Source organism: Callorhinus ursinus, unplaced genomic scaffold (genome assembly GCF_003265705.2).
Source record: "Callorhinus ursinus isolate GAN/ISIS: 27379988/994484 unplaced genomic scaffold, GSC_fseal_2.0 scaffold18, whole genome shotgun sequence".
NCBI lineage: Eukaryota > Metazoa > Chordata > Mammalia > Carnivora > Otariidae > Callorhinus > Callorhinus ursinus.
In genome coordinates this window covers 23373568-23400108 of record NW_027397080.1, presented here as the reverse complement: position 1 = coordinate 23400108, position 26541 = coordinate 23373568, and the positions used below count along the sequence as shown (strand labels likewise).

At 55.1% G+C, this 26541-nt stretch overlaps 2 protein-coding genes across 2 annotated transcripts in view; both read right to left on the bottom strand.

Moving 5' to 3' along the window:
- Window positions 1–342: 342 nt before the first annotated feature.
- TAS1R2 (taste 1 receptor member 2) lies at window positions 343–25267 on the bottom strand. The gene is given in 16 exon segments (XM_025855940.1): window positions 343–464; window positions 467–1264; window positions 2547–2670; window positions 10138–10347; window positions 12748–12847; window positions 12849–13355; window positions 13394–13557; window positions 15039–15339; window positions 17135–17312; window positions 18612–18722; window positions 19679–19792; window positions 21947–22132; window positions 22214–22340; window positions 23104–23226; window positions 24914–24978; window positions 25138–25267. Coding segments are annotated over 16 exon segments (3360 nt in total).
- ALDH4A1 (aldehyde dehydrogenase 4 family member A1) overlaps window positions 24287–26541 on the bottom strand; it is a 29227-nt gene continuing 26972 nt past the window's right edge. Inside the window, exon 15 of the mRNA XM_025856529.2 lies at window positions 24287–26541. Coding sequence (XP_025712314.1) covers window positions 26429–26541 — 113 coding nt within the window. The 3' untranslated portion in view covers window positions 24287–26428.

Genomic DNA, 26541 nt, shown 5'->3' with positions numbered 1-26541 from the left:
GACTGTCGGCTGCTTAAATCCATCTCTGCCTTGGAGACCAACAGGTCACCCTGGATAGGTTTTCCTAGAATGGATGGCAGTGCCTGGCAAGCCAAACAGCTATAGGGAAAGTGTGAATATTTTTAGGCATCCACCACCAGGGGGGTAAACATGGCCAGGATGAAAAGAAACCTGGGGGGGGGGGGGGGGGGGGGCGGAGACCAAATCAGAGCAGGGTGAGGCAGTAACAGTCAGGGATAGCATCCCTGTGCCCAGCTGGGGCTGAATAAGCAAGCCCCCCGCCCCCTGTCTCCATCTCCCAGGGCAGAGCCTTCCAGCCCCCTGGGCAGCCAGTGGACGGTGCTAGTCCTTCCCCATGGTGTAGCCCTGAATCATGCTGCTGAAGTAGACCTGCGTGTTACGCTCCGGATAGAAGAGGACCATGTAGCGTTTGGGACCAAAGTAGCCCGGGCTGATGCCCAGAGGTTGAGCACGGTGACCAAGAGGTCCATGTTGGTGACCAGGACCCCCTCGTAGACAGACATGAAGATGCAGAAGGAGATGGAGGAGGTGAAGTAGAAGGTCATGCAGAAGGTGATGAACTTGGCCTCGTTGTAGTTGGTGGGCAGCTCCTTGCCCATGTAGGCGAAGCTGAAGCCCACCACAGACAGGAGCAGGTCCAGGCTGGTGTTGACCAGCAGTGCCTTGTGGTAGTTGCAGGACAGAACCATGATCTTAGGGTCGTCAGGGTCGGTGCGGGCGGTAAGGTTGGTGCTCACGGCCAGCACATTGCCCATCACAATGACCACCTTGAGCACGGTGAAGGACGCCACGAAGACATAGGGCCCATGGTAGCGCGCCCAGTAGCCGTAGGCACGTGGGAGGCGCCTGGCCATCTTGAAGATGCAGACGATCTGGAAAGAGCACACGGTGATGCAGGAGATGCAGATGGTGAAGCAGAGGGTGAAGAAGGTCTGGTGGCAGAAGCACGTGAAGAACGTGGGCTGCCCTACGTACATGGGGACCGTGGTGTATGCCAGCAGCAACGGCATCAGCCTCAGGAAGCACATGGGGCCCCCGGCCGAGCGAACCACGGGCGTGTGCAGGTGCCTCCAGGAGATCACCGTGATGGCCAGGGTGCTGAGGAAGCCCAGGATGGACAACATGGCCGCAGTGAGGGTGGATGCCTCGTGCCATTCAAGGAAGGCCAGCCGCCACTTGAAGCAGGAGGTGTCATTCCTATGAGACCACTCGTAACTTGGGCAGGACTGACAGTTGAATTCGTCTGCAAGAGCCCACGGCAGCTCCCGTCAGCCACACCCGCCTTGCTGGCACCCGCATCCTCTGCACCTGCCCCGTGCCAGGCCTCGGGGTGGGAGTGCGTGGAGCTGAAGGCAACGCCCACAGTCCTAGCCGCCCCTCGCTGCGTCCCTTATATCCATCGGCCCATCAACTCCTCACTGCAACCCCATGCTCAGGGTGGCTGCTCGCAGCCCCAGAGTCACATCCTATCTGCCCGGTAACCTCAGGAAGTCAACAGTTGGGTGTTGTTACCTGAAGAAGTTGGATTAGGTGTCAAGCAGGCCAAACTGGGTCCCTACAAAGATCTGAGGCTCAGCCAGGCAGTCACAAAACCAGTAAGTTACAGAGGCAAGATTTGAACCGAGGTTCCCTTGACCCAGATCCTAACAACGGTAATCCCTTCCTTCCAAGACCTTACCCTCTGGTGGAATAGACATTCAAGCATTTAGTCAAAGAATTCATTCAACAAATGCTTTTTCGAGCACCCTCCGTGGTGGTGGGCATCTGAGGTGGGGAGCCACAGACATGGATGAAACCTAGCCCCCTGACTTCAGGCTACTGACTAACCAGGAGAGGAAAAGCCTGTGAAGTCATCCAACAAACTTTTGTTGAGCACCTACTCTGTGCGCTGGGCTCTGCTGGGCACATAGTAAGTACTATGGAAGCACCGATCTACTGACTGGTAGATGTCTATATCCACTTATTTACTAATCAGGGAAGTCATAAAAAAATAATTTGAGCCCCAACAGTGAACCGTGCTCAACACTAATATGGACATTGTCCCCACCTTCCTGGAGTTTATGATCTATAGGGGAAGATATTAATTTGTCTAATCAAGGATGTCAGTCAATAAATATTCACTGAGAAACCATTATATGCTCCGAACTACACTAGGCACCGGGAGGTCAGAGAGATAAATCAGATCCTGTCCCGACCTGCCAGAGACATCTCTTCTAGGGACAGAGACATTCATTCATTCATCCATCCATCCATCCAGTGGACCTTCTCTGATCTGACACCCCTGGGCCCTCGGCTACATGTGTATGGAGTGAGGATCAGTGACAGCCTTGCCTGGTTGAGAGCTGTTCCTTCTCCCACCCTCCCTAATAGTGTGCACTGAAGATTTTTCTCTACACCAGCTCCTAGGGAGATACACTGGAATCAGACACAGTCCCTGGGGGAGACTCCAGAAACCCTGTTAAAGATGAAGGGCCCTGGGCAAGGCAGGGTGGGGCGGGGCAGGGGAGTGGGTCTGCAAGTCCTACCTGCAGTTCAGTTGAGGAGGGTGCCCGGAAGGCAGTCAAGACACTCGAAGCAGCAGGGATGGATGCCCACGGGCTTCTTCCTTTGCCCAGGCTGTTCGTCCTTGGAACACATGGACACAGGGATCTGGAGGGAGGAGGACAAGAGACCCTGAGCCCACCTAGCAGGATGCTCAGGAAAAAGAAGCCTGGCCCCTGTCTGGGATAGGGAAGGAGCAGGAACTGCCATTAGAACTGAACCTTTGTAGGGGCCCTCTTAGTTTGGCCTGCCTGACACCTAATCCAACATCTTCAGGTGACAGCACCCAACTGCTGAGACAGAGACTTCCTGAGGTTGCCGGGCAGATAAGATGTGACTCTGGGGCTGTGAGCAGCCACCTTGTCTCCATGGAGGGGGAACACTCCCAAGGAAGGAACTGAGATCTGGAGAGAGACCCTGGATCCATCCATGCCTGAAGTCCACATGGTCTACCCCTGGAGTTTTCAATGATAGGAAGCAACAACTTCACTCTGTGCTTACATCACCTTCTGCCATGTGCATATAAGAGTCTAATTAACACAACCTTTGTGGAGGGGCAGGGGTTTTCAGATGAACAAGAGCAGGTAGGCAGTGGCCATGTCTGTTGTTCTTACTGCTCTATTTCTAGAGAACAGAGGAGCCCCCCCTGATGGTTTATTGAGCACAGGAATGAATTACAAGCAGAGGGAACAGTAAGGGCAGGGGAATAGAAGGGAGTCAGCATGCCCCAGGAGAAGGGTGGAGAGTAGGAGAGCCACATCCTGAAGGCTCGTGTGAGGCACACTAAGAATGAAGGGGCAGTGGGAAACAATGAGGGCCCCTGGGTGGGGGGCAGCCTGATTAGATCCAGGTGGTACAAAAATCGTTCTGATGCACCAATAGGAGGGTGTTGTTCCAAGAGCACACATATGGAGGGCCAGGGCCCAGACAAGGGGAGCCACAGTAGGACCACTTGACCCCAGAGCCCCTCCCTTCTTGCCTCTGACCGGTCACCTGCCTTCCTGCTCCACCCCTGTCGTCCCTCCTGCTCGTGGCCGTCAGGAGACACCTCCAGACGTCTTGTCTCCTGCCTGAAGCTCCTTCCTGGAAGAACCTCAGAGGCTCTCCATCAGCCAAAGTGAAACATCTGATCCCCCACCAACCTCTCCAGGCTGCTGGCAGTCTTCTCTGCCTCCCGTGGGACCACACACATGTGCCCACCTACACACATGCGCGCCTTATCCAGACCTACACCTTACTAACCCCTTGCCTTGTGTGGTCCCCACCACCACCTTCCAAACTCATCTCTTCACTATTCCCTAAATAGCTAACTTAATTCTACTCTTACTCATGGACTCTCAACCTGCTATTCACTCATTCATTCATTCATTCAAAAAGGTATTGAGCTCATACCGATGCCAGACACTGAGAATTCAGCAGTGAACGCAAGGAGGCCAAATCTCTGTTCTTAAGGAATGAATACTTTCATGGGGAAAAAGCACAATACGCATATAAATATGTAACTTGACTGGTGGTAATAAATACCATGAGGGAAAGTAGAGCCACGCAGTGGGGATGGAAAGTGATAGAGGGGCTGATTGCGAATTTTGAATGGGCTGGGCAAGTGTGGCCTCATTGAGCAGCTGACACTGGAGCAGAAACCTAGAGGCTGTGAGGGACCAAGCCACTAAAAGATCTGTACAGGCCAAGGGAACAGCATGTGCAAAGGCCCCATGGCAGAGGGCACACGGCATGGTCGCTGAGCAGCAAGCCTCACGTAGCTTGAGCACAATGAGCACAAAGGACAGCAGCAGCTCCGTTCGAAGAGGTGGCATCAAAATACTTGGGCTTTTACTCTGAGTGAAACGAGAAACTACAAGAGGCTTCCACACAGAGGAGTGACAGGATCTGACTTCCTTTTAACAGGTTTGTCCTGGGTTCCATGTTGAGTTTAAACTGTGAGGGACAAGAGCAGAAGTGAGTAGGGTACTGTCACAATAGCCCAGGTGAGAAATGGTGGTGGTTCTAGCTAACGAGGCAGCAGCAGAACAGAGGAGAAGGGGTCAAAACACTTCTGAAAGAAGCTGAGACCTAAGTAAATGGAAAGACATTCCACGTTTATGCCTTGGAAGACTTAACATGGTGAAAATGTCAATACCGCCCAAAGTAATCTGCAGATTTAATGCAATCCTTATCAAAATCCCAATGACTTTTTTTTTTTTTTGCAAAAATAGAAAAACCCATCTTAAAGTTCAGATGGAATCTCAAGGGACGCTGAATACCCAGGGTACTCTTGAAAAAGAACAAAGCTGGAAGACTCACATTTCCTGATTTCAACACTTACTACAAAGCTACAACAATCAAAGCAATGTGGCGCAGGCATAAAGACAGACATACAGACCGATAAAATAGAATAGAGTCCTGACACAAACCCTCACACATAGGGTGAAATGATTTTTGACAGGAGTTCCAAGACCATTCAGTGAGGGAAAGATCATTTTTCCAATGAATGGTGCTGGGAAACCTGGATATCCACATAAAAAAGAATAAAGTTGGACCTAACACCATATACAATTACCTCAAAATGGATCCATGACTTCAATAGGAGACTTAAAACCATAAAAACAGCTAGGAGAAAACACAGGGCACAAGTTTCATGACGCTGGATCTGGCAATGATGTCCTGGATAGGACTTCATGAAAATTTACAACTTCTGTCCATCAAGTGACACTCCAAGAGACAAACCACAGAATGGGAGACAATATTTGTAAATCATATATCTGACAAGGGGTTAATATCCAGAATATAGAGAGAACTCCTAGAACATAATAACTCAATTCAAAAATGGACAAAGGACTTGAATAGTGATTTCTCCAAAGAAGAGATAAAAATGACAAATAAGCACTTGAAAAGATGCTCAATCATTAATCAGTAGAGAAATGCAAATCAAAACCACAGCAAGAGACCACTTCACACCCATTAGGTTGGCTACTATGAAAAACAAAAACAAACAAACAAAACAGAACATAAGGGGTGTTGGCGAGGACGTGGAGGTACTGGAACCACTTGTTCACGGCTGGGAATGTGAAATGGTGCGGCCGCTGTGGAGGAACGCGGTTCCTCAAAAAAATCAAAAAGAGTATTAACACATGATCCAGTTTCCACTTCTGGGTGGATACTCAAAGGAGTTGAAAGCAGGGTCTCAACAAGATATTTGCACACCCATGTTGGTAGCGGCATTATTCACAATAGCTTAAAGGTAGAAGCAACCCAAGTGTGCCCATCGATGGATGAACAGATAAGCAAAAGCGATATTTTTTTACTAGATTATGATTATTCATAATCACAATCCACTGATTGAATGGATTAGTCACTCTTGAAAAGGAAGGCAATTCTGACACACACTACAAAATGGTTGAACCTTGAGGACATGATGCTGAGTAAAATACGCCGGTCACAAAAAGACAAATACTGTGTGATTCCATTTTTAGGAGGTTCTTAGTCAAATTCACAGAAACAGAAAGTAGAACGGTGGTTTCCAGGGCTGGGGAGAGGCTGGAATGGGGAGTTAGTGTTTAACAGGCATAAAGTTTCCGTTCTGAAGATGAAGAGTTCTGGAGGGAGAGGCTGGTGGTGCTAGCACAGGAATGTGAATGCACCTAATACCACTGAACTGTGCACTTTAAGATGGTTAAGATGGTAAACTAGTTATGTATATCTTGCCACAATAGGAAAATTTGGGGGAAAGAATGGTTGAAGCGGTAAATGTTGTTATAGGGTTTTTTTTTTACCATAATTTAATTTTTTTTAAATTAATATATACCAAAGCTTATAGAATGCAGTGAACACAGTACTTAGAGGGATATATACAGCTCTAAATGCCTACTGAAAGAAGAAGAAAGCTCTCAAATCGCTAGCATTTACTCTCACGGCAGAGCTAAGTTTACGCTTCGCTCCATCAGGGTTTGGTCTACACGGAACTAGATCACTCTGGAATTCTGTAGAACGTCATGCTGGTCCACTGTTATCTATGGCATCGTACTCATTGGATCTGATGAGTAGGAAGTAGCAAGCACTCTTTATGCCCCACTAGGACGTGAATCCTTAAGGATAAGTGTATATGATAAACCTTTCAAAGATTCAAAGGGGGCCTGCCACACCGGTGATGCTTTTAGCGGTCCCGTGGTCTGGGAAATGCCAGGACATCCTCTCTATGCCAAAGGACGAGTCATTACATCTTACATCTCCTACCATTAAAGAAGTATGGCACTTGATGAACCTTCAGAGGTGGGGGAGAGCGTAAATTGCTCTTGGAAATACTGCTCCAACCCACATTTGGCAGGCGACTCCGATGGCTTCCGGTTTCAAGGTACAGAATGACAAGCCTAGAAAAAGACTCTGAAGAAGGACCTGGCTGCAGGGCACGCTCTCCTCATATGGCCAGGCAGATGTGCTGATGCCAAGGTCACCTGCAGAGAACAAGATGGGCAAGCCCCAGTAAGAGAGTTACACGGTACAGCTACAACACGCCTTCCACAACAAGGTACGACGCAGTTTGCAAATCAGCTCCCGTGCCCTGCTGGGCCTTCGTGGAAAAACAGCACGTGGCCTCAGGACCTCAAGTGACCTCAGACGCACGGAGTCGTGGGGTCGGGCAGGAAGAGTGGCAAGTCTCCATGCAACGGAAATGATGTGCTCAGGATCGGGCCAAAACAGGCCAAGGGGGAGCAAGCATATTCCTCAAATCAGTGATGATGACTTTTGTGTCTCATGTGAATGCCAATCCAAGAACGCACGGACTGAGAAAAAAAACAGACGGAAAGGATGAAGCCCCCAGCACAGGTCAGCTGGCCTCTGCCCTCGCCGCCACCCCCTCCCCGGGGCTCACACAATGGGCCACGAGCAGAGTGCCCACGGTGTCAGGGATGGAGGCTGTGGGCGTGAGCGCAGCAGCGTGGGCCCCTATCTCCTTGGTCGACAGAGCTATGGCCACGGCTGAGCACCCAGCCTTCCAGCCCAGAGACCGTGATGAACCCTGGATTTGCTTCCACTCTCCGTAGACGCTGGCACACCTACCAAGTCGGGTGTCTTCTTCCCTGGAGGGAGCACTGATGCATCCGTATAAAAACTCGCCTCTCCCATCCACAGTGCAAAGCCACCTTCCAAGGCTGCACGGACTGACTGAGTCACCCTCATGGGTCCCCCCAGAACATCCCCTCAGACAAGAGACCCTTTGTATGGCAAAGGGGGTGTGATTGGGCACGTGACCCCCGGATCTACCGATCCCAACATAGACCATGTCGCCTGGAAGTACCCAGCCTAACGGGATGATGGTATGGCATACTAAGGGTTCAGGTAAGGTACCAGCTTGCGGAAAACACCTTGAGGGTAGGGCCACAGCCCTTTAGGATGAAGTATAAGCACTGAATGGGAGGCTGGTATATAGCACTGTGGCCCCAACAGCTAGAATACAGGGGTCCAGCAACCATGCGGCGGAAGGATTGGCCACGCTCACCATGGTTCTCGGGGGCTCACGGTGGAGCTGGGGTGTCTCATCCCCACAAGCCTGGACTCTGCTAGAACACAGGTTCTGGTCTCCAAAGAGGGACTACTTCCACCAGCAGACAAAAGAGGCTGTCTGGTTCCCCCCTTGGTCACTTCAGGGGCCTGATGCCAGTGAACAAGACAGCCAAGGAAGGAGGAGGTAACCGATTTGGATAAGCGTGAGCGGCTAGGAGGCTGGTAGTCAAGAGGGTAGGAAGCACTGGGTCTGGAATCCGGGAGGTTGGCCACGGCGGCCCAGTCCTCACTGCTTGCTGGACACCTGCCACAGCCACAGGCCAGCAAGGACAAGGCGACCACAGGCTCAGACACCTGGGGACGAGTGTCTGGATCACCCCAGCAGCCAAGTGGCTGAGGATTAAGGACACTCCGGGATGGGTGGCAGAGGGAGACATGAGGAGTAGGGGCTCCACCTGGGACCCTGCTGCAGCAGCAGGGGCTGTGGGGGTTCCACTCAGCTCCCGGTAGAGGGACTGGGTTGGCTTCTGCCCTCAAAGCTCCACCCCACTGGCCGGGGGAAGGACAGCATCCCATCTCTGTGGCCTCCCTCACGTCTTCTCCAACCTCCTTTTATTCCTGCCATGGCCACAGCAACTGCCTCTTGTGGGCGCTACCTGTCAGCACCTCACCTAGGCGGCACTCTGTCTCTTTCGCTCTCTGCCCTGGGTCCTGGGTGTGAGATGCTGGTGGGAAATTGCTGGGCACCCACACATGAGTGACCCAGAAGCCCAAGAAGAGTCAATGCCCCATGGGGCGACCCTTGACCACAGCAGGTTGGGGGGGGGTTGGTACAGATCCCATGGACCCATCCCATCTTTTTCTCTCCCTTGGGGACAGCTCTAAAGTGGCCCCTCAGAAGGTCCTGGTCAGACTGAGCTCAACCGCAGCTTGAGAACGTTCCCTTCTACTGACGTTCCCTGTGTCCCTGACGAGCTCTCCCCCATCACCTACTCCTATACCCAGGGAGCAGATCCTGGAATAAGCTATCTGCGCATAAACCTTAGCCTCAGGCTCTGCTTTAGGAGAAACCCAGGCAAAGACACTCTTATTTGTTGAATTGCCTGCCCTCAAAATTCACAGATTAAAGTCTGGACCCCCAGGACCTACAAATGTGACCTTATTTGGAAATAGGGTCATTGCAGTTGTAGTCAAGATGAGGTCCTATCGGAGAGGGGTGGACCCTACTCCAATAGGACTGAAGTCTTTACAAAAGGGGAGATTTGGAGACAGACACACCCACAAGGAGAAGGCCATATGGAGGCGATGGCAGAGGCCAGGGGAGACCACCCCAGCCAAGGAAAGCCAGAAATGGCCAGCAAACTACCAGAAGCTGGGAGAGAGGCCCGGAACATTCTCCCTCACAGACCTCAGAAGGAACCAACTCTGCTGACACCTTAAGTTGAACTGCCAGCCCCCAGAACCAGGAGACAGTACATCTGTGTTGTTCCAACCCCCAGACTGTGGTCCTCCTCACAAATTAATCAAGACACCCACCCAACCGACTCCATGAAAATCCCCGCAAAGCGCAGAAACTAGCAGCACCAAACCCCCCAGAAACGAGAATGAAGTGTGTGGGGGGGGTGGGGAGGATGCCGATGAAGCCTCCTTGAGCTTTTCTATCCGCTCCCCCTCCACACAAGGCTGGGTCTCTGCCCCTCCCCACACCACCGCCATCGCGACAGCTTATTATCAAAGAGGGTAAAACAAAGGAGCTTTCGAATGACAGATGGCACACTCGGTGGAGGGGACAGCGACTGTAGCAAAATCATGAGCATTGGTTGACATGAGAACTGAAATCCTTAACACCCACGTGGCACAGCCCCTGAGCCCCTGGGTCCTGAGCAGCCAGAAAGCCCTAGACGTCCCCAGTGCTTAGTCACTGGGAGGGACAGGGCCCAGACACTCCCGCAACAAATAGAGCCCCCACCGGCTGTCGATAACAGATCTCGGGCCCAAAGCGCCCGGGGCCACCCCAGCCCGAGCCGGCCGCCCAGCTACAGGCCCCGGCCCCCCTGCAGCCGTGCGGGAGCTGACCGTGTTGTTGGCGTTGTGCCAGGAGACGTTGTGGGTGGTCTTCAGCTGCCACAGCTTGGGGTAGTAGGAGGCGATGCTCCGGAATGGGTTCTGGCTCAGGTCCCATTGCCACTGGATGACCTCCAGGCTCATGAGCAGGTCCCCTTGCTTGTCAAAAAAGATTTCGTGGCCCCGGAGGGTGAAGCTGACCTTCCAGATTTCCTGAAGTAGCTGGAGGGGCCAAAGGGAAAGGAAGGGAGGCTGGCACGAGTCCGGGCCAGACCTGGGGGAAATTCTCCTGACCTACTAGCCTTGATTTCCACAGCCGCCCAAGGGGGCCGTAGGACTGTGCAGGGGGCCATCCGGGAGGCAGTGGCTGAGAGCGCAGCTCTGGAGTCAGATACCTCTGGGTTTAGACACCAGCTATGGGGCCTTGGACCTGTCGCTTGACCTCTGCGAGCCCCAGTTTCCTCTTCAGCGAAGTAGGACAACAAAAACCTTGCTTCCTGGGCTCTGAAGCCATCAGTGAGTTTACCTATGTTGGGAACTTAGCACAGTACCTGCAAACAAGTAAATACTCACCTCCCGCAGCGGTGTTGGTGGTATTCCTTCTCCCTGGACGTCACCTCCGCCATCCTTTGGGGATCCAATACCTGGGCTCCAGAGCCCACTGGCCTCTCTCACCCGCAAGGGTCAGCTGCACCTGCCCCTGCCCTCTGGGTGCTTCTTGCCTCCCCAACCAGTGGAGGCCACTCTCCAGTCTCTCCCGATGCCATCCCCCATCACTCTGAGTACGCAGAAGCTGGTACAAACTGGAACATGCTTTGGACTGGGCATCCTGTGGCCTGAATTCCAATCTGAGCTCTTTCCCTAATTTTCTGTGTGACTTTGGGCAAGCCACTGAACCTCTCTGGGCTGACCCGCCAAAAGAACTTCCAGTGTAGATACTCCATCAGTCTGGCTCCTAGATTTTCCCTCCATAAATGGGAGAGTCTATTGGGCTATATCTCGGGAGCCCAGAGCTCACCTCCACTCTGGGACCGACAGACAGCTAGCCAAGGAATTCGGGGCCCTGGCCTTCTTCCCACTCTGCCCAGGGAGTGAGGTCCTGGCTCTGGAAGCTTCTCTGGAATTTGCACATGTTGCTAACACTAAGGGCAATGGTCTTGGGAGCTGAGAGGAGGGAGGTTCCTCCCAGGTGGTAGGCCTATGGGCGGGGGTCAGGATGGTGGAGTCCCGGGGGGAGCCAGCTCCTGGTGTCCAGGTCATATCCCCACACTGACCTGGCCAGGCCAGACTGAGCAACCTGGGATTCCAGGGCTCCAAGTTAGGGGGTCAGAAAGGATCCTCCCTGGGATGCCAGGGTGGCTCAGTTGGTTAAACATCTGCCTTCAGCTCAGGTCATGATCCCACGGTCCTGGGATGGAGCCCCACATCATGCTCCCTGCTCAACGGGAAGCCTGCTTCTCCCCCTGCCTGCCACCTGCCCTGCTTGTGCTCTCTCTCCCTCTCTCTCTCTCTTTCTCTCTCTCTGACAAATAAATAAATAAAAAATTTTTAAGAAGGAAGGAAGGAAGGAAGGATCGTCCCTGCAACTCTCCTGAGTGGGAGGAGGCCTGGACTATCATTGTCCAGATACTGGTGTCAGAAATGGATGCGGACAAAGAGGAAGACATTCAGGTCCTCTCTGCACCAGGTCCCGGGCACACAGCATGGTCAGTCCTCCCCAGAACTCAGCACAGTGCCTGTTATTCCTTCTATTTCACACATGAGAAATCCAAGGCTCAGAGATATTCAATAACTTGCCCAAGGTCTCACAGCTAGTGGTGGCAAAGCTGGGATTCAAACCCAGGTCAGCCTGAGTACAAAGCTCTGCCTGCCAACAGATGGACAGAGGGGCTGTAGCTGAGATGTTGGGGGTGGACAGAGGCAGAGAGAAGGACGCAGTGGAGAGCAAGTGATGATGGTGAGCAAATGACCCAGCGTGCGGTCCTGGCTGGCTGGTCACTCTGAGAGCTCAGAGATGCTGGATAACAAGGTATGAAGTGTATATCTCTGATGTAAATCCCTCCGCTTCTCCAGATCCTCAGGAAAATCTTCTAGCCCTGTGAAGATTTCATGGTTTGGTGGGTGTGTGTGTGTGCGCGCGTGCGCGCGCGCGCACACATATCAGAAAAACATAGATTTAAACTCCAAGTCTGAATCCAGATGACACAAACCTGGGACAAGAGAAGATGCATAAACCCCAAGCAGGGCCTCAGAGAGCAGACAGAATACATAAGCCCGCCCCCAAGGCCTCCAGCCCAGAGAGAGACGGCAGGGGACCTGGGGCGCCCACTGCCTGCCAGGCTTCCTTCCAGGGAATTTCACCCAAATCTCCTCCTAGGACAAGCCATCTTGGATGGCAATGATTACATTAATACAAAAAGGAGTTTTGTCACCATGAAGGACTTCTGTCTGGTTCTGTGTGTCTGGAGGCAGGGCATGGTCCCATGGCCTCTCCCACCAGTTTGCCCAGAAGACAGCAAGCGAGGGGAAGGCTAGCGCAGAGGAGGTGCACCCAGCGGTCTCCATGGCGACCGCTCCATGCCTGCCCTGTGGGACCCTGACTTTCCATGGGCGGGGCCTCACCGGCCAGGGGTTGACCACCCTCTTGGAGCAGGTGGTCTGGGTGCAGCACAGAAGGCTGTGTAATGCCTGGGCCACAGCGTAGACAGCCGAGTACACGCTAGACCACGCACTCACCAGAGAGCGCGAGGATGGTGTTGAAGGACGCGGTGGTGTCCTGGCAGGTGTCGCACTCCTGGTTGCAAGTGGCCCCCAGGCTGGTCCTGTTGGGCGCAGGTGGCCCAGCCTGGGCGGGGTGAATGCGGAACTCGCTGAAGCCCGGGATGGGCACGCTCTGGGTGGTGATGCCCAGGAAGGTGCCCGTGTTGCGCAGCTCGGTGAAGTTGTGCGGGACCGGGTCGATGGCCCAGGACTCAGAGGCGATCCACACGGCGCCCGTGAAGTTCTGGCGGACCACCTCACGGAAGAAGTTGTGCGGGACCAGGTCGGGCGAGAACAGGACCACGATGCGCGCTGAGCTCTGCTGTAGCTTGTCCACGATGGCCTCCAGGCGCTGGCTCTCCCACTGGGTCACCTCCTGGTTGGGCTGTGGCGTGGGCAGCGTCTCCTGGAAGGCGATGCAGATGTCGTGGGTGGTCAGGCGCTCGTTGAGCAGTTGGCTGTTGTAGTCATAGTTATCCAGCATCTCTGAGCACTTGGCTGTTGATGTCCATAGTCATCGCCGCTCACCGGCACGATGATCCAGTTCCAGCGGAAGTGGAGCATGACCTGCACCATGGCCTCAATCTGATGATCCGCACCCGGCACCATGAGCAGCAGGGCGGGGAAGCACTGCTTGTCCCGCAGCTCATCACTGATGGCACTGTAGGTGATCTGCCAGAGGGGACCGCCACCAGCGTGAGCAAGGGCCTCCCCAGGCCACTGTTGCCCCGCCTGGGTCCCCACAGCAACCCCCCCATCCTTCCCCCTGCGGTCTCTGCTGAATGTGGCAGCCAGGGGACCCGGCACGCACGTGTCAGTCACCTTACTTAACTGCTCTGCTCAAAACCCTTAACAGCTCCAAAAGTCACTCAGGGGCAGCCAGAGTCCTTAGTGGCCCCCAAGAGGCTCCATCACTGACCCCAGCCCTCACCTCTCTGACCTTATCTCCTTCTACTCTCCCCGGGGTCCCAGTTCTGCTCACAGGTTCTGTGAACGCACCAGGCACCTGCCGGCCTCTGCGTTCGCTGCCCTCGCATCCTGGGGCGGGGGGGGCTCTTCTACACACCCACATGACTCCCTCACCCCTTCACCTCCCTTGGGTCTTCATCCAATTGTCAGCGAGACCCGCCTGACCACCCTGCTGGAAACTGCAGTCCCTCTCTACCCGCCTGTCCACCGACCTGTCCAGCCTCCCTCACCCTGCTTGCCTTTTACTTCTTGCTTACTTTACTTGCTCTACTTGCACGGCACTTCTCACTTTCCAGCAGCCTTATCCCGTGGTCCCTGACATGGCCTGTCTCTCCCGCTAGGAGATGGGCTCTTATGTTTTGCCCCCTCCTGTATCCCGAGCCCTACAACAGCACCTAGCACCGGAGGAGCTCAATAAATATTGGTTAAGTGAATGAAACAATGAGTTCAGTCCCAGACTAGATGCCTCACATAAGTATACTAACACTTACTAAGCACCTACTATGTGTCAGACCCTTGGTGCTTTGCATAATAGAAACGACGGCAGAAACTATAGTATTTGTAACTACTGACTGTGGGCTGTCTTCTTGTGCTAGCTGATCGTTAATGCATGAAAATTTCAGGCCAATTCTGGTCAAGGCATTTTCAGTCATGATGACGATGACACTTATAATAATAGTACTAATACTAATGGCCCTTTTCGAGGACCTACTGTGTGGTAGACCCTGTGCTAGGCAACCGTACGGGATAATAGTAAGCACTTTCTGAGTCTTCATTTTTGTGTAAAGTGCTTTACATAATGGCCATTGCATCACTGAAGACATACCGTACCCCACAAACTCCTACAGAGGTTAAATCCTTTAACTTTCAGACAGTCCTAGGATGGAACTCTTATCATTCTGTTTTACAGGTGGGGAAGCTGAGGCTCAGAAGGGTCAAGAGATTTGCTCAAAGCCTCACAATGGCCAAGACTCAGAGCCAAGAGGCACGCCCAGGTCTGTCTGCCTCCAAAGCCTGAGCTCTTAACACATCGGCCAGGCTGCCTTCCCAGGGCTGGGGTTGGCATCCCTACCCTGCTTCCCGCCTCCTCCTACCCCCATGACTAATGGGGGGAAGTGAGCCCTCTGGACAACCACTCCTCTGCGCCCTCCCCAGCTACTTCTCCCAGGAGCTGGGGGCCTTACCTGTGGAAGGAGGAAGAGGGAGAGGAAGTGGGCCACAGTTGCGGTGGACTCGGAGTTGTCAGGGCCGATGACGGCCACTACCCGGGGCACATAGTGGCTGTAGTCCTCCTGGATGGGCAGGGAATAGTCCTCCTGAGCCAAGAAGTAGAGCACGGGCTGGACATTGTTGGAGATGTAGCAGACATCCACCATCTCGTAGCCCAGCAGCACGCCGGGCAGCAAGCTGCTATGGTTGTTGATCTCCTCCACCACAAAGCGCATGGCCTGCAGGAGGTTGTAGCCCAGCACCTTCATTTCATACCTGGGGGAGCCGCGTGGGGTGGGGTGGGAAGCAGGTCCAGAGTGAGAAGGGGAAGGGATGGGAGAGCCAGCTTGTCCCCTCTGCCTCCCATAGGAAAACCCAGGAGTTGTCCAAGGAGCTGCTCCAGAAGACTCGCATTTTTATCACACCACGGGCCCCATACCATACCGTAGCTCTAGAATGACCATCATCCCTAAGACCACCTCTGATGTTATGATCTCTGTGGCTACCCTCGATCACTACCATTGTCACCACTACCACCTTCCCTATGATCTCTACCACCACTCTACCAATGTCCACCAGTGTGATCACCATTACCCACTACAATCTTTGTCATCACTGTCACACCCTCTATTCCTATGAACAGTATCATCACCTCTGCCATCACTAAGACTGCATGTCTGTGACCACCACAACCAATGCCACCATCACCTCCACTGCCACCGCCATCATCACCATCATCGTCTTCACCACCATCATCATCTTCACCACCATAATTACTATCATCTTCATCACCATCGCCACCATCACCACCATCATCATCTTCGTCACCACCGTCACCTCCACTGCCACCACCATCATCACCATCATCATCTTCACCACCATCACCACCATCATCTTCATCACCATCATTACCATCATCTTCATCACCACCCTCACCACCACTGCCACCACCATCACCATCATCATCTTCGTCACCACCGTCACCTCCACTGCCACCACCATCATCACCATCATCATCTTCACCACCATCATCACCATCATCTTCATCACCATCATTACCACCATCTTCATCACCACCCTCACCACCATCATCACCACCCTCACCACCATCATCACCACCCTCACCACCATCATCACCACCCTCACCACCACCACCATCATCACCACCACCATCCTCACCATCACATACTCCTCACCATTTGCATTATCACCAGTATTACTGCTATCAACATTATCAATATCACCCCCCTCACCACCATCACTTCACTGGACTCCCCACCATCATCACAGGCATCAGAACATTCAACAATGAGCCCAGTACCATCATGGGCGCCATCACCCTCACCATTCTCAGACCAGCCTATAACTTTCCCTAACATCACATAAAGGGTGCATTTCCTAGAGTCAGCCCTTTATCATCTTTTGCGCACTCCTTCCTTTATCCCTCTCTCTCAGAATGCCTTCACCCTCTCTGTACCAGGTCACTAATTCATAACCCCAAGCTTGCATGAAGATGGCCCACCTAATCTCGAGTGATGCCGCCACCCCATGGGGCTCACAGGGGAAGGGGGAGCAAAGGAAATCCCTTCCAGTCCTGGAAGCACCCCACCACCACCACCTAACCACAGCCCTAGGGAAATGCAAACTTTCCCCTCTAGTCTGAGAACCTGCCACAGAAAAACCACATTTATGCCTTCCAAAGGCATAAGCCTCGGTTTCTAGACTGGGCCTTGACCATGGACTCCCTTGCCAAAGTGGGTGGGGGTGGTTTTGATAGTCTCTACAACCCCTCCAGGCTCAAATATCCTGTAACTCTTTATTAAGAGATGTGACATTGGGACAACCAGGTCTCCATGTTTCAGGACACAGTTGCCAAAGATCTTGGTAACATGAACTATGTGGGTTCTCCCTCCGAGCCAGTGGGGATAATCCAGGATGAGGGTTTGGCAATGAATGAGGAGGAGCATTTTGAGCCCTGGGTCCTGGCCCGGTCCCCCTGAGGACCGCAGGACCAGTGCAGGCTTCCCACCCTACCCCCATTGCCGCTTCCAGCCTCACGCTGGAGACTCACTCCTTGCACTGGGGCACCTGAAGGAAGTTGAGGTGGACGATGCCTTTCACGTTGGCACGGAGGGTGAAGAGGCCACCCAGGAGGTAATCCCCAGCCAGGTAGAAGGCTGAGTTCTCAGCTGGCACAGCCAGGACCTGCAGCAGGATGAACACGGAGCAGACTGCCTTGGCCTGGGGTCCTATGGCTGAGAAGTGGGGGTCCCTGGAGGTGGCCCTGACTCATCAGAGAGCTGGCAGCTTGACACCAGGGGATTTGCACAGACATTTACATGTGCATGGCCCATGGGGCGGGGAAAGCACCTGGGACAGATGGAGAGGTTTGAGAACTCTGGAGGGGAAGGAGGATTCTGCAGTCCTGGGATCGAGTCCCGCATCGGGCTCCCTGCTCAGCAGGGAACCTGCTTCTCCCTCTGACCTTTCTCTCTCTCATTCTCTCTCTCAAATAAATAAATAAAATCTTTAAAAAAAAAATATTTAAGATGATCCTTTCCTCGGGCACGTGGGACCTGGGTGGCCTGGGAGAACCCCATGTGGAAGTAGAGAAAGCATGTCCTGCTAACTTGGACACTCCCCAGCCTTCTGCCACTTGATTGAGAACAAGTTTCATGCCCCTAATGTTTCCAACATTTGGGAGTCCAGGACACAGATACTCACCCAGGAGACAGAGTAGGCTGGCAAATGGATCCCAAGCTTTAGAGCCTGATCAAGTGGAGCCTGGCATATAGTAATTCATATACGGCATCTGACCCATAGCAGGAGTTCCAGAAGTAGCAGCCGTTGTCAATAAGAACCAGGCATCATGCTACGCGCTTGCCATTCACCATCTCGTTTAATGCTCACGATGACCAGGACTATCACCCAGCCCCGTTTCACAGATGAAGAAACTGAGGCACAGAGCAGTTAAGAAACCCGCCCCTGGTTGCACAGCCAGCAAAGCTGGGATTCAAATCCCACAGTCAGATTTTAAGGCCTGGCTCTTAATCTCCATGATATATTACATCATGAAGTGATTTCCTTTGAGAAAAAAAAAAAAAAAAAAACCAGGAAAGCAGCCACAAAGAGAATGGAGGTGGGAGTATGGGGAGGCAGCGGCCATCTGTTAGCGCAACAATCCATCAATCAGCTCTGCTGAGTGAGCCCCCTCGGGGCACCCCTTTGCACCCAGCACCAAGGGGCGGGGGTACTGTCAAAAAGGAAAGCTGAAAATTTCCACAGTCAAAGGCGACTACCCCCAAGGAGTGGGATGGAGGGGGAATGGTTCCAGCAAACCAGGCACCCATTTGAATCAGAGACCCAGACCACGTAATGTCGTGTTGGTCCTTGCCAGCCCTAATGATGCATGGCCTAGTGGGAGCCTCGGGGCACCTGCTGTGGAACGCCCAAAGCAGACAGGTCCCATCAGGGCCCCTGGGGTCCAGGGCTATGGGGAGAAGAGGCCTCAAGGCAATAAAAGCTGACCCAAGTCCCCACGGTCTCACCCTGTCCCACTCCAGCCGAGCCTGGCTCCTCCTTCAAGGGCTCGTCGGAGCCTTGCCTCCTCCAGGAGACCGTCCCTGGCCCCAGGGCACGGGAACCACCCTGGCTCTGATCTGCAACGGCCCTCCGGTCCGAGTGGTCACGGGGCACGGCTCAGCCTTACATGCTTGACTGGTTCCCGCCCATGACTCTGTCCACACTCGAGGCAGCTTGAGGCAACATGACTCTGGCCAACCTGGAGTGAACAGCGCGGTTTGCTGTGTGATCACAGGCAGGTACTAACCTCTCTGAGCCCCCGTTCTCTCCCCTCCTGAAATGGGGACAATAACTCCAGCCTCGCCGGATGGGGGTGGGGATTACATAAAATGGCACGTGGGAACCGGGGGGTGCAGAGCAGACCCTGGAGAAAGGTAAGTTGGCCGAAGTGCAATATTGTCCCTTCCCGTAAGGAAATGAACTGCCACGGGGGGCACCACGGACGCTGGACCTTGCAGAAAGAGCCCAAAGCTTCGTGAAGCTCCCCTGAAAGGTGCTGGATATCTTTAGCAGCTCCGGAGGGAGCACCTCTCCCTCACCTGGACCCCTCCTGTGGTGAAGTCATCCCACAGACATTCAGAACGACAGGAAAAGCCTCCTGGTGATGTGGAAACACGCAGGATTTGCTGTGTGATCTTGGGCCTGTCGCTGCCCCTCTCTGCAAAGCAGCCATTTTTACTCCCATTTTTAAAAACAAGGAAACTGAGGGGCATCTGGGTGGCTCCGTGGGTTGAGTCTGCCTTCGGCTCAGGTCATGATCCCAGGGTTCTGGGATCGAGCCCCACATCGGGCTCCCTGCTCAGCAGGGAGTCTGCTTCTCCCTCTGCCCCTCCCCCTGCTCATGCTCTCTTTCTCTCTCAAATAAATAAAGTCTTAAAAAAAAAAAACAAGGAAACTGAGGCTGAAAGATTAAGCAACTTGCCAAGAGTCACACAACTAATAGGATTTAGACCCAGGCCGCCCCAGCTCTTAACCCCCGAGCTGTCTGACTTTGGTGTGGTCTTTCCACAGCAGCTGTTGCCATGATGCCCACCATGGGGGGGCGCGGGGGCCGCGCGCTGCCCGCCCCTCTGCAGGTGCCGCCCGGAAGCCAAGGTGCTAGAGAAGGACCAATCATTCCAGGGCATGATGACCACACACTGCCGTTCTGAAGAAGGAGAACCAAGATGCCGGTTGTGGACAGGCTCTGGGACGTCCTGGAGACTCCCAGCAAAATCAGCCAGGCTGGGGGTTAAGCAGATGGTAGAGAAAGAAAGCATCGAAATTAACCGGAGCCCCTGGGCGCGGGCCCAACCCCAGGGTGCGGGGGTGGGGGTGGAAGACAAGGTTGGCCAAGAAAGCCATTCACCCAGTGGGCACTGGTGAGCCCCCCATGTGGCAGGGCCAGGTGGGGCCCAAGGGCCACAGCCGGGACACACGGGGATATGGCCTCCGTGGAGGAGGCGGGGTCTGGGCCACGCGGCCTGGGAGGACAATGGCGGCGAGGCACATGGTCACTTCCATTGCTAACGTGTTCTACGGGCTCATGACATGCCAGGCACGGAGTAGAGTCCTCTCCATCCCCGCCATCCTTCCGATGTGCTACTGTTCTGTCTCCATTTGGCAGATAAGGAGGATAAGGTTCAGAGAGGGACAGTAACTTCTCCAAAGCCACACAGCGAATATGTGGATTAGAGAAATCCGGGGCCCTAATAGGGGCTGCAGGAAATGGTGGCGCCTGAGGGGCTCCAGTGAGAAAGGAATAAGGGCCCCCTTGACAGGGATGATCTCTCCGAGGACCAAAATCTCTTGAAGAAGGAGCACTGGACAGAGAGTCAGGAGTCCTGGCTTCCGGGCCCGCTTTGCCCCAACTACCCTTGGGCAAATCACTGCCGTTCTCTGGGCTACAGTCTCCCTACCTGTAAAACTGCCTCAGTGCTTCTTAACATTTCAGGGCCAAGGATCCCTTTGAGAGTCTGACGAAAGCCCTGGACACGGATGCACACAGAGGGGCAAGTGGGTGAGGCTGGGGTGCTGGCTGCGCTGAGGACAGGCACCCGGCAACCCGCGGCGCTGTGACTCGTTCAGGGCCGCACGCACAGCACGTGCTCCAAGGTGGCCGGGACCCGGCACAACTGTCACCCTCACGGCCCAGTCCAGGCCCGAGTCCCCATGTTCGCACCTGTGTGGCCATCGGCGGCCAAGGTGGCAGAGAGCCATGACAGGCTTATGCAAAGTACACGGGGGAGAGGAGACAAGGACACGGGGGTCAGGAAAAGCTGCCCATTTGCCTTGCGTCTGCTTTCCCCCACCCCCCGCGCTCACAGAAAGAAACTGGCCACATTTGCTTTGGTCTGGAAGGAGCTGCCCTGAACCTCCCTCCTCCCCCTGCCGTGATGGTTGGAGGGGGGATAGAGCCCAGGGGGCGCCCCAAAGAGAGGCCTGACCCAGGGACTGGGGGCTGCGTCAGCTCCTCTCTTCTACCCGACCCTCCAGTCTCTCTACCGACTTGCACATCGTTCCCTCTCCTGCTCTGCACCCCCCAAGCCCCCCCTCCAACCCACCCCAGCATTTTCCTTCCCTTTCTTCCCTGCCTGTGCCGCCTCCTCCAGAACGAAATTGGGCAGCTGGAAACCTAGCTCCAATCTGGCCCCGGGGCGGGGGCTGGGGGGGGGCCCAGGGGCAGCAGGACCTCCGCCCCCGACAAAGGTCTGGCAGACAAACAGCCGCCTGGTTCAGAGACACCCCGGAGGAGAGGGTCCCTCAGGAGGCCTCAGAGCCAGTTCTCAGGAACCCCACCTCATCAGTCACTCCTCTGAGAGAAGTTTCAAAGTCAAAAGTGGAGCGGATGGTGTGGCCCCTGAAGGAGGCCACGGGGTGGAGCAAGAAGCAGAAACCATGTCCCGCAGGGAGCCGATGAAGGAATGAGGACATTCAGCCCGGGGAGGAAGGCTCAGCGAGCTCTTGCCAGGAGCGGAAGGGGCCCGGACGGGGAAGGGGGTGGTCCTGTTCCGTGCAGCTCTAAGGGTCCAGCCCAGCCCGGGGGTCAGGGGCCAGGGAGCAGGCCCTGACTCCTCTCCACTTCCTCGCCTCTAAAATGGCCACAGGCCCCCTTGATGAGGGCGAGTCAATGGGATGAATGCGTCAGGAATCTGCTCAGCGAATGATCGCAAACATCATACACCACAGTGTCAAGGGCTTTGTTCCTGGCCTGGCGCTCTCGATTTTAACCCCGATAAAACGCTGGGCTCTAGGACTCTGCACGGCCCTCTGAGGCTCCCATCTGCCCAGCCTGGTTTCCGATCCTGGCTCTGCCACTTACTGGCTGTGTGAGCTCCCCCAGGCCTGTCCCTCTCTGAGCCCCGCTCTGCTCCCGAGGCCTGCTGGATGCACGTCACGGAGCAGGTGCCCGATGGCACCTCGGCTCCCTTGCTCTGCCCCGCCCGCCCTGCCGCCCCCCGTGCCAAGCGCTCCAGGGGCTGAGGGCGACTGCCTGGCCGCAGGGGGTCTGGAGGGAGGACATGGCAGAGCCCTTGGGCAGAATTCCAATGTCCATCGGGCACCTGGGGGTGTATCGACCTTGTCCCACCATCCAGGGAGGCTGCCAACAACCCGAGTGAGAGTGGAGATGGCTGCTTGTGTTTGGAGCCACAGTGACAGCCGTGCCTCATGCCGCCCACTCGCCGGGTGGCTCCCACCCAGAAGCTGCTGGGTTCCTGCAAGGGACCAGGGCGAAGGGACCAGGGGCTGCTGGTATGGTCCCCAGGGAAAGTTCTGTCCCCGCCCCTGACTGAGCGGGCCTTCCTTCCCTGGGCCTGTTTCCTCATCTGGGAAACAGGGCAAAAAGAATACCACCTCCCGTATGGCCCCAGATAACTGGTGGGAGCCACTGGCCCGGTGACAGGTGCTCAGGGACGCCTGGGCACAGGTATCCAGGACGAAGGTGTGGGGGAGGGTGGAACATAACAGGTTCTTATTCACCGAGCACCTTGGTCTGCAGGGTACGTATCATGTGATCCTCAGCTCCCCAAGAAAGTCTGAGGGGGGGAGTGAGGGCCAAGCCTCGGGGGGGGGGGGTGGCTAAGACGGGACGGGATCCCAGGCCTGCCTGACACCAGGCCTGGCAGGCAGAGATGGGGACCATCTGCTGGTGTACGAGTTACTTCAGCCACCCATGCCTCAATCTCCCCATCTGTAAGAGGGGCCTCCAGGGGCTGTGGTGAGGCTCTGCAGATGTGGCGCAAAGCCTGGCCCACGGCTGCAGCCACAGAATGTGGCTCCTGACAGACCACACGCAGGGACCGCGCCCACCGTGGCTTCAGGAAAACGAAGTCACAAGCTTGTGAAGAGGGTGGGTCTCCACCCTGCCTCTTCCTCGAGTGCCCCCCCAAGCCACCCCCCACAGGGAAGCTCTGGGTTAGCCTGGAGGCCAGGAGCCGGCACAGGTGGCCCCTCATTTCCCTAGAGCGCATGCCCGACTGGCAGCCCGTGGGACACTTGTGGCAGGGATATCCGGCCCCAGTCAAATGGTTCACGCTCCGAGCCCAGACTGGTGGCCGGGCCCCCGACCACTGCAGGGAAATGAGGAGGCTCCTCGGGCCCCTGCGGACACGGGCACTGATGGGGGCGACCATGCAAAGGGGGCGGGCACCGGGCCCTCAGGAGCCACCAGCCGCAAGTCAGGGCGCCAGAGCAAAGGAAGGGAAGGAAGGGCTTGGGGCCCCCTCCCTGCCTCCCCCTCCCCCAGCCCTATAATTAAAAGGAGGCAAAGGCACCGGGGGGGGGTGTTGCAATGGAAAAGAAACAGCTAGAAATCATGGACCTGACAGAGCGGCTGGCAAGGAGCACGGGCTGTGGACACACAGCCCCGGGTTCAAACCCTGGCCCCTCTATGAACCTGCCGCATGACCTCTACTAGTCCTTCCACAGAAGGCAGGTAACAGCCAGTAAGGTCAATGTCGGCTAGATGAGACCAGTTAGATAAAGCCAACTCTGTTGTGTCAATGTGACCCTGAGCAAGCCACTTCATTTGCTCAAAGACACTAACCAGCCCTACACATCCGCTATAAATGCAGCCACCACCCTTCCCGCCTGGGAGCTCCAGCCAGGGCCCTCTGGGGGCAGCCCTTTGTCCCCGAGTGAAGAAGCCCCCTCTGGCACAAATCCCTGGTAGCCCCTGGGGAAGCCAGTTGGGGGTGCTGCAAAGGGCAGAGTCTCCATCCCCTCCCCACAGCTCTTGAGATCCTGCCCACCAACAGCCCTGATCAATGAACCCTGGGACAGGGAGGTGTCACTCGTCTAGGAGCTCTTTTTACGTCCTTTGGAGGCAGGCCAGGCCAGTTTCCCCTCCACGTTGGCCAGCCAACATGGACTTCAACCCACAGATTGTGGGCTCAGGCTAACTGGCCGGGGTTGTTTGCCAGCCCCCACCCCCCCCCACCCCCCATCATTTGGTCTTTCCAAGGTAGGTCAGTGCTGTGTATGGACATCTGGGGGGAGGACAGCAAATGGGTTTGGGAACCACAGGCGTGGCTTTATGTCCCAGTGATAGACCATACCCTTGGCAAGCCCCTTCATCCCCTGTACCCGTCTCCTCTTCTGTGAAATGGGAGCATGGCAGCGTGTGACTGTGTGAGAAAACAGTCCTCCAGAGAAGCAGAACCAACAGCATACACAGATTTATTGTAAGGAAACTGCTTGCACAATCTTCTAGGCTTGGTTAAGTGCAGAATCAGCAGAGTAGGCCAGCGGGCTGAAGACCCAGGGAAGAGTCACAGCTGAGTCCAAAGGCTGTCCATCGGCAGAATCCCTTTTTGCTTGAAGGAGGTCAGTCTTTGTTCTATTGAGGCCTTCAACTGATTGGATGAGGCCCACCCACAGTATGGAGGACAATGGGTTTTGCTCTGAGTCCAGTGATTTAAATGTCAATCTCATCCAAAAACCACCTTCATAGAAACATCCAGAATGTTTAGCTAAATACCTGGGCCCCAGCTAAGTTAGCCCAGCTAAGTTTTCACATAATCCTAACCATCACAACACAGTAACAATGGCTGTTGCAATGTATTCGTGGTTAACAAGGTTGAATCATTAATTCTGTACCTGGCATAGTTCTAAACAGTTACATGATCTCATTCAGTCGTCACGACAATCAGCGTGCATGTGCATGTGCATGTGTTTGTGTATTAGTCCCCATCTCACAGATAAAGAGAGAGAAGATCAGGGAGCCTGCACAACTTTCTGAAGGCAGAGAGCCGGGATCTGAACCCATCTGACTCCCGAATTCCCATACCTCCAGCCCATATTCCCCAAAATCAGCATCCACCGTTCCTTCCATCACACCGAGGGCCCTCACTCCTGGACGTGAAGGACGTATGAGCAACATATGTCCCACACATCAGCCTTTGTTTGAAGAAGCTAGCCAGCCCCCAACACCCCCACCAGAAAGATCGCGATTTGATTAAGTAACAAGTATTTATTAGGATGGCAGCAGAGCGAATCACACCGCCACCTCACTGTGTCGCACCAGTAGAACCAGGCCCACCTCCAGCGCCTCTCCCCAGCCGACTGCCCTGGCCTCTCCAGGCAGAACCTGCGCTCTGCCCCGGAGGCCTGACCCCGGGCCGTGGGCCACAGTGGCAACCATGGCGCTCGGTGGCCAGCCTCATGGGGACCCCTGCCGGCGGTCCTTCACGAAGGGCCAGGACTCTTGGGGACCCTTAAAAACTGTCCTCCGAAGTCACCCCTTATTGATCCCCAGCCCCCTGCAGTCTAATTTGCAGGTGTTTCTGAGTGTCCACCAGCTGGATGCATCAAAGAACGGGGCCGCCTAGGGGCCAGTCCACACAGAGCCACCTCTGTGCAAAGGAGGGAAGGTTCTACGGGCCATCCTCAGCTCAGGCCAGAGGGGAACCCAAGGCCAAGTCTCAGGGCTGGGAGAAGGTGGGAGCAGTCTCCCCAGGCCTGTTCTACCACAGCTGGTGAGGGCCGAGCCCCTGCAGGAAAGCCTGGGCCAACACAGGCGGGGAGGTGTGAGCCGATCGCAAGCTGAGATAGATGGCACCAAGGCCCACCCAGGGTTTTCCAAAACCATAGCCCAAACGGGAAGGCCCACCAAATCCTGTACCTCGGCAGATAGTTTCTGCCGGCCCCCCAAGCCCACCACACGAAGACTGCCAGGAATCACGCGGGCCTCGGGAGAACACAGGTGCCTGGGGAAAGGCGCACGGGTGTCTAAGGCATATGGTCAGGCCCAGGTACCTGCTGGCCCAGGTGGGCGTGGGCCAACCGCTGGTGAGGAAGGTGGGCAGCCCAGACCAAAGAGGGCCAGGCCAGCTGGTGCCCCCGTGCCCTGCAGCCACCCCAGGTCACACCTCATCCTGGAGCCCTGGAGGAGCCAAGGCCAAGGCCAGGAGACTCTGTGGATGCTCAGGTTCGCCAAGGGGCCCAGAGCTGCTTCCCTGTCCTGTAAGGGATCCTGGGAGGCACTCTATTGCCATTCCCCCGGTCCCTAAGCCACTGGGCCGCAGCATAGAAGAAGACAGGCGGGGAACCTGCCAGATAAAATCTCTACAACAACCGTGATAAAGGGGTGGCAGCCCTGTTCCTCCCCAGCACGGTCTCAAATCAGAGCCCGCACCTGCCCCCGAGGGGTGGGACAGGCCAGCATGTAGCCCAGTCAGGGCAAGGGGGCAGTCTCGGCCCTGGAAAGGCGGCCGTGCCACGGGGAGCAGGTCAAAGGGGCTGGGGTGGGACCAGGGCACTGAGGTCAGCCGTCCGGACAAACAGCAGAGGCGCCGAGCGGGGCTCACTGCATGTAGGCGTAGCACCAATCCCCCAGAGGCTCGTGGGTCTCCTTGATGACCTGGGGCGACGTCCAGCGCAGGATGTAGTGGGGTCCCCCTGGCTTGTCATTGGTTC